The sequence below is a fragment of the Parasteatoda tepidariorum genome, chromosome 1 (genome assembly GCF_982258835.1).
Source record: "Parasteatoda tepidariorum strain Cologne lab strain chromosome 1, Ptep-v5.0, whole genome shotgun sequence".
Classification (NCBI taxonomy): domain Eukaryota; kingdom Metazoa; phylum Arthropoda; class Arachnida; order Araneae; family Theridiidae; genus Parasteatoda; species Parasteatoda tepidariorum.
In genome coordinates, this window is record NC_141755.1 from 85256669 (window position 1) to 85265087 (window position 8419).

Genomic DNA, 8419 nt, shown 5'->3' on the forward strand with positions numbered 1-8419 from the left:
CCGTTTTTCCTAAAGTTGAATTTGTGAAGGTGCCCCTAAACGGTAGTAAATTTGGCCTGGACAGACCCTGATGGCAAATATGCAAAAGGTAAAATTAAGAATAAGGGATTCAAACTTTGGAAGCCGCCGCATTTTTTAATCGGTTGTACCGTACTTTTCCTAAATAAACATACCTTTTCAGGTATGTTTATTTAGAAAAAGTACGTTTTCGTGTCTGATTTCAATACTAAAATATCGGTCTACACTAATTAATTAATATATTTGAGATCACCCACTCAAACCATTAAGATTGAGTACAATCATTAGATCAAAACATATTCAAAGTAATCGTTTTTTTTTTCGAACTGCACATATTATATTACAACTGATATGATTCATAATTAACCTTTAAAATAGAACAAATTCTATAAAATTCCGAAATTATTTCCTAAAATTTCTCCCTCATGCCTATTAAAAACTGTGGTCATCCAATGCATGTGGCAAAATTTTTTATATTTAAGAGTATTCCCGCCGAATGCGGGTCCTGTACCACAGATTGCCCTCGAGGAAATATATTTTTCAGCAAAAAAATAGCCAATCAAACCGTTTTAGACTATCGCATTCGGTGAGAATGTTGGTTCAAAATATTCTTCGTTTGAATAGATTGCTCTCTTTAATTGCCTGTTGAAGTTAAAGTGTTTTATTTTTCATAACTAGTGTTTATTTCAAAAGGAAATTTAAAGGTTAAAAGCTAGACTCGGAATCTTTTTCAATCTAACATTGAGTTAACTTAACTTTAACTGCATCCATATCTTTAATATTTTTCCGGTGTGTATGGTCGTTTGTTTACTGCGTTGTGCACGTGCTGATAATAGTGCCGCATTTGTTTTAGATGATTTGTAAAGTTTTAACTAATATCATCAATTTTTGAATTGTTATGGGTGCTCCAGGCTTTTCACCTCGAGGTGATAGAGGGGGACGTGGAAGAGGTGCTGGAGGTTTTAGAGGTGGACAAAGAGGAAATTTTCGTGGAGGCCGTGGCGGTGATCGAGGTGGATTTCGTGGAGGTTCAGGACGAGGTAAAATTATCTCTAATTAATTATCTGTTTGCAATTTAGTTACCTGTATCTTTTCTCTTGATAAAGTTTAAAGTTATTCGCTACCTCCTGAGTACTGTAATCAAGCCATGTGAGTTGTTGATAAATGTTCGTAATTATTACCTGTCTGTCATTAGCTAATCACGTAATTGTATTAATGAAAATGGTGCATAAATTATATTCAAAATGTTTAGTATTTTCTTTCTAAAATTAATCTTAAGAATCAGACGAAACTATGCTTAACAGCAATGAGGGGAAAAATACATTTGCATATATATTGCTATCAATTTTTGTCTAATACAAATGAAGAACTTTAAGACCATCTGCATTATTGTTCTCAGGGGCTAGCTTTCTGCGTAATTTTAAAATGAAACGGTTGTAGTGCTGAAATCCAGCACCCAAGTCTGGCTTTTGAACTAGCAGGTGATTTGTCTGAATAGAAAACTTTTGTCTATCCAAATAGTGTTTTAATTTTTAAATATTGCTGCACATCTTTTTTTTTTGTTGTACAATTTATATGTATTTAGGATTCATTGAACTTTTTACTTAAATATACTATGAGATGTTCGTGGCCTTAACTATCTCGTGTTAGTACCACACCCGTTTCATGATTTAATAAATTTTTCTTGTAGTTTCTTCAGTGCGTCTCTTGCATATAGTAGTCCAGGTAATTTCTCTTTGTAATTCTGCAAGTTGGTAAATTTAGCAGCAACATTGTGGTAAACTGGTTGTGGTCAACTTCTATTTGTTTTCTATAATCCTACGACAAATTTTATATTTAAGGTAAACCAAAGTTCACAGTGTCAGAAACTATGCAGATTCTGTGCAAGTTTTTTATTCAGAGATCCCAAAGTTCAAGTTTTTACTGCTAGTTTTTGTGTGCTTGTCTAGGTTTTATTTATTTTTTCTATTCTTTTTCTCCATACAACCTAGTGTAGTCTTCATTATCTCTACGCAATATTTCATATTTCAATGTGCCAAACTTTTTTTTCTAAATTTCCATGCCAGATTATCTTGATCCAGCTAGACTTCCAATACCAAGCTCCCATTTCTTTAATTTACTAATCACCACGATTTATCTACTCTGCAAAAAACGCCAAGTTCTTGTAGTGCTTACTGATCTTTGTCGTTCTTAGTTTATTGTTACTGTAGCTTTTGTAATACAGCACATATCTTTGCAGTTATACATTTTCTCTTTAGTTCGATGATCTAAATTACAACTCGACTCTTATCGTTTTAGTCACCTTTGCCCTGAAGATATTCAATACATATCACTAATTCTATACGAATTCATAGCAATAACAGGGTGTGTAGCGTTTGTAAAAAGTACTTAAAGGTGCTTTTTGGGGGATTTCGTTTTTAAAAGCTTTTAAAAGTGCTTTTTTCATCTGGCGTTTTTAAGAAGTGCTTTTTCCGAATTATTTTTTTTTCTCCCTTCAGTGATATCTGGTGGATCCCATGCATTTCACGAAAAATAGGGAGTTTGCTACGTAATCATTCATGCGGACTTCAAGTCATACCCACGTTACGACTTGCGCATTCGCGCACACTTGAAACCGTAACCCGAGTGCTCCAATTCGGATAGAGAATATTAGATCCTTATGAAATGTTTTTCTTTTGAATTTATTTTAATTTTGTTCTTGTTTATTTTATTTTACTTCTAACAGTTTTTTTGACGTAGGGGGTAAGGGTACTTTTGTTCTGAGTTCAGGGTCAAGTTGAATTCACTCGGTGATGTGGGAAAGTACTGATTGTTTCGATTTACGCCCGTTTCTTTTTGGGGTTTTTTAACGCTAAAACTGTTTATAAAATGTTTTTGTTTTTCAATAATATCATTGATTGAATATGAATTTTTTGAGTGCTTGAAAATTTTTAAAAAGTGCTTATTTTTGATTCAAAGATTTGGCTACGCACCCTGAATAATTCCTTTTGGCATTTTGCCATATGGTCATTTACTGGGCACTTGCATACCATTCTTGCAAAGTTCTTTTCAATATGAGAGAGTTTTATTTGCTTACCATTGACTGGTGTTTTCATTCTTGCATTCAACTGTTCGTTCCTATACAATGTGTTAGACACTTTGGTGTCAATGCTATTCGATACCCTCTTTCTTAAAAATCTTTTCAATTTCTCTGTGACCAGGGGTCCGTCTAGGTTTTTCTGAGAGGTACCTATTTTGCGAAAATTTGTAAAAAATTAAAAATTATATTAAAAAATCAACACAAAAACATTATAAGAATATATATTTATCGTTTCCTAAGGATACGAAAAAAAATTTTTAAGATAAAATTTTAATTTGTGAAGCTGCCGTTTTTCCTAAAATTGAATTTGTGATGTACGGTAGTAAATTCCGCCTGGACAGGTCTGTCCATAAAATTTTAATTTGTGAAACTACTGTTTTTCCTAAAATTGAATTTGTGATGTACGATAGTAAATTCTAAACAGTAGTAAATTCCGTCTGGACAGGTCTGTCCAGGCGGACCACGTTTTGGAGTCTGTAACGTTGCCAGGGGTTTGATATATACAGAGATGATAATCCTGAGATTTTCCAGTCTTCTGGTTTTTGGTATTTTTATCTGGTTTCCAACATTTTATAATAAAAAAGTGTGGACTTTATGGAAGTGAAATCAGTTTTCATTAGGAATGCTGAAATCAGAGTGCTAAAAAGTTGCGTGACTGTAAATGTTTTTTTTTTTTTTTTTGTTTTATTTACATTGCACTAACAATGTACAATGGATACTCTATTAAGTTCTACTGCTAAATAATAAAGCAAGTCAGCTTTATAGTACTATTATATATGTGATATTGTTAGATGTAGTAAAACTATGATCGAAACAGGGTTGGCAGGTTTTTGACATGTGACAGTTTTTGACAGTTTAAACCATGGTTTAAACCGTCACGTCAAAAACCTCACTGTCAAAAATGTCGAAAATGTCAAAAACCTATATTCATATGTGAAATTTAATTAATACATAAAATTTATATATTTTTTATAAAGGATAGTGTTTCTAAATATGTTCTAGAAAAAATAAATTTAAAATTTTGAAGAAACACTTATATTTTGAATAGTAACCAAAATCTTGTACTTTTGAAAGCTCACATCTTTTGTAATATTATTTATTCATTTTCATGTGTTATTGAAAATCTGCAGTGATATTATTAAGAAATTTATTTATAACCAAATTTAGTGTATAGTATAGATTATACTAAAAATTAGACATTTTTAAAGATAAACATTAGCAGTTTTGTACATTAGACATCTTTTAAAGAAAAATCTTTTTAATATTCTTTTAAATCTTCTTAATAATCTTTTTAACATAAGACAATACAAATTTAAGTGCTTTCTGTTAAATACACAGAGTAGTTAGTGTCGATTTACAGTATATTCAGCCTATTCATTTACTATGCTGAAAATTTAGTTTATCCAAATACTTGTGAATTTCATTTTGCTGAATACTATATAGTTTTGTTGAATATCTAAATATTCAGCTGTTGAATAATTACTTCTTGCTTTCAAGATATGCATTATTTGTATTCTTAATACAAGTGGGGGAAAAAAATTAAGAGGTAAAAATTGTTTTAAAATGATAATTGTAATAATTATAAATAAATATAATAAACAATATGAATTATATTTATCATTATTCCCAAATATAACTACTTTTAAATTCAAATTAACATACTGGATAATAAAGATATTCGGTATAACATTAAAAATTTTTTTCATACACTTGTATCAAGTTTGTATTTATACAACATAACTTGTAAGTTCCTTATAAATATTAGTTATATGTTCCTTATATGTCAAAAATGCATAGTAATAAACTTTTAATTTTCTTAAGTATCAAAAAAAAAATTTTTTTTTTTTCAAAATATAAATATTTAAAAAAAATTTGTGCAAAATTTTTCTGCACATGCATTTGAATATAAATTTCTGAGATTTTAAATCTGTTATTTTACCTTAATTTTATATAAAAAATATTTTAAAACCTGCTGATTACCTATAGTATAATTAAATTTCAATTTAATGCATGGCAACTGTTGGTAGTTTTGAAGTTTATATATTTTTTTGGCAAACTTTAGTTTTAGACATTTTTGACGGTTTAAACCAGTATTATACCCTTGTCATGTCAAAAACCACTTTTTGACGTCAAAAACCCAACCCTGGATCGAAATCTACTTTATAGTTTTATTAAGTCTACTTTATTGGGAATTTTTAACTACCTGAAATGAAGTTTATTATTTAGTGCTATCTCAAATTAATATATTTAAAAAAATAATGTACTATAATAACTTTCTTTTTTCTTATACTTTTGAGAGACTTCGCTTCCAGTTTCAGAACCTAAAGGCCTGTTTAAGTTCTGAAATCCGAGAAACTGGACAGATTTCTCTGACCAAGAATTTGAGTGATTCGTCGACACTATCCAAGTTCTTGAATGTCACTGATTGGTCGAAAGGAAGACTTGCGCACGCACATTTTTCATATTCAACATTAAAAAATAATACCAACATAAGTTTAAAATTACTAAATAAATTCAAATAAAATCATAATAGCACAAATAAAACGTAACAGATCAATTTATTTGAACTAAAATATATGAAAGCAGACAACAAAATGACATAATCTGATGCCTGCTTGTTGACGTCACAAAACCTAAGACGCTGATTGGTTAAGGGAGAAGAAAAAAACTTGGAGGGAAAGTGGAACATGATCTACTATCATCCAATAACTTGGACGATCGTTTACACGATCCAGGCTGAAAGCAAAACAAGTTCCTATCAATCTTCGCCCGAGAACTTGGATCATCTCAACAGGCCTTTAGGCTATAGAATATTTTTTTCTATCAGGAGTACATAAAAACCTTTGACTGCTGAGACGTACTATCCCAAATTCCCACTTTTTCTATACAACAATTAGTTAGAATGTATTAAATATATTAAGTTTCTGATGAACCATGAAAAATCAGTATAGGTTTTTTTAAATTTTTTTTATAAAAATGTGGGTGATTTCTTAATTTAACTTACTTTCCCAAGCAATAAGTTTTTGTTTATTTTTCTAGTCTCAGTAAAGGATGTCACAAATATGAGTTGTCTTAAAAACTCAGTTTTTTGTTTTGCGTTATGAAGATATTTAAAATTGTTTTTCAATGCAGAATTCAACTCGAAAGTTTTGCTGGGAAAGGAAATTCAGCCATATGATTAATATACATACTCGTTCTGTTTTTGTTTAAACAAACTTTAAATAATTTGTTGCCTATGAATGCAAAGGAGAAAAGAATTTCTAAATAAATAATGGGATCATTTAATGCTTTATAATCCAGACATTTATCTGTCCAGACATTTTGAGAATATAAAATAAGCGTTAAGTCGCATTCTTGCAATCAGGGTCCTGTTATTGCAAAAAAATTTTCAATGAGTTTTTAAATTGTCAATAGGTACAAGATTCTGCTCAAAAGTTGCTGCTTCTAAATTAGAGGTGCAACATACAAATATTTGGTATTTAGCCTTTACTGCTCAACGAAGAATATTCAATCCTGACGAATAATGGAAACAAAATCACTTACATTTTTAATAATTTCAATTGACATATTTCTTCTTATTTAAAACAACTTAGTAATGTATCACTTTTAATGTGTTACGCATTAAGTAAACTTTAACAATTCTTAAATTTATACTATTTTATTTAAAAAAATTGCCAGAAATTAATTTTTATTTATAGAAAAATTGTGATTTAATATCAATAAAAATGCACACACGATGTTTGTAAAAGTAGATCTTATTATTCTGTGGCACGAAGTTGCTTTCTAAAGCTCTTAATTCACCTTTCCAGGTAGTAATTTTTTTTTTAATTAGTTACATTTAACCAGATAAAAGAATACATTTCTATGCATTAATTTTGACTTAAAATAAAAAGGTATTCATGCTTAAAGCTGCATGGATAAAGAGTAACTACAATAATTATATAAAAATGAAGTTAATTCCTTTTCAAATAAGATTTAAATCATAATCTGCATGAATGTCTTAGTAAATGGAAAACTGTTTTTGAAGGTGACATTAAAACTAGTCTTCACTAATGGCAATGATTCGATAAATTTCAACTTTATTTTTCAGCATATGAATTTAAATGCAATCAACAGATTTTAAGTACACTAATGTAATCTAAATTTAGGCAGAAATTTCTTTACCTTTATCAGATCCTTTCTGTTGCATTTTGTATAACCTGCATATGAATTTATGATGAATGATCAGATTTTGTTTTGTACAACCTATTTTGCAAAACAGGTAGATTTTAGTGAATGCTAATTTCTTCTGGTGTATGTTTTTTTTTAATAAATCTGGTTGTTATAAGAATAGCAGATTTAAATATTAGCATTTTATTGATTGTCATTGTTGAAACAGTATTCTAAAATTTTTAATTTTAACAGGTGGTGGTTTCAGAGGAGGTAGAGGTGGTGGTGATAGAGGCGGACGAGGAGGATTCCGCGGTGGTAGAGGTGGGCGAGGTAGAGGAGGCACACCAGGTAGAGGAGGCAAGAAGACTGTTGTTGAGCCCCATAGGCACGACGGTGTGTTCATCTCAAGAGGAGCTACAGATACCTTGCTTACTCTTAATTTAGTTCCAGGTGATACTGTTTATAATGAAAAAAGAATATCTGTAGAAGAAAATAATGAAAAAATTGAATACAGAGCATGGAATCCATTCCGTTCTAAATTAGCTGCTGCAATTATGGGTGGCATTGGAGACATTCACATGAAAAGGGGATCCAGGGTTCTGTATTTAGGAGCTGCCTCTGGTACAACAGTGTCTCACGTATCTGATTTAGTAGGGCCTGAAGGATTGGTTTATGCCGTGGAGTTTTCACAGCGTTCCGGACGAGATCTTTTAAGTGTTGCCCAAAAAAGATCGAATATTGTTCCTATCATCGAGGATGCTCGTCTTCCCTTGCGCTACCGTATGCTCGTTGGAATGGTTGATGTTATCTTCTCTGATGTGGCTCAACCTGATCAGGCTAGAATTCTAGCATTGAATGCCCATCAATATTTAAAAGATGAAGGGCATTATATTATTTCCATTAAAGCGAACTGTATTGATTCTACAGCTAGCCCAGAAGCTGTTGTTGCTAGTGAAATTGAAAAGCTACGTTCTGAGAGGTTGAAGCCTCTTGAATCATTAACTTTGGAACCTTATGAAAGAGATCATACTGTTATTGTTGGCATTTTTAGACCAAGAGCTAAGAATGATCAGAAGATGGAAGCTGAATGAAAGTTTTTTTATTCTATTGATGTATTTGTTCATAAGATCATTGTTTTTACATTGACCAATTAAAAATGTTTTTATTTTA

The 8419-nt window shown here is 30.8% G+C and overlaps 1 protein-coding gene across 1 annotated transcript; it reads left to right on the forward strand.

The window, feature by feature from the left end:
• The first annotated feature begins 602 nt into the window (after positions 1-602).
• On the forward strand, positions 603-8419 carry Fib (rRNA 2'-O-methyltransferase fibrillarin). Its single transcript, XM_016074710.5, has 2 exons — positions 603-1058; positions 7502-8419. Exons 1-2 carry the CDS (start codon positions 917-919, stop codon positions 8338-8340), a joined length of 981 nt encoding a protein of 326 aa, XP_015930196.3. The 5' UTR covers positions 603-916; the 3' UTR covers positions 8341-8419.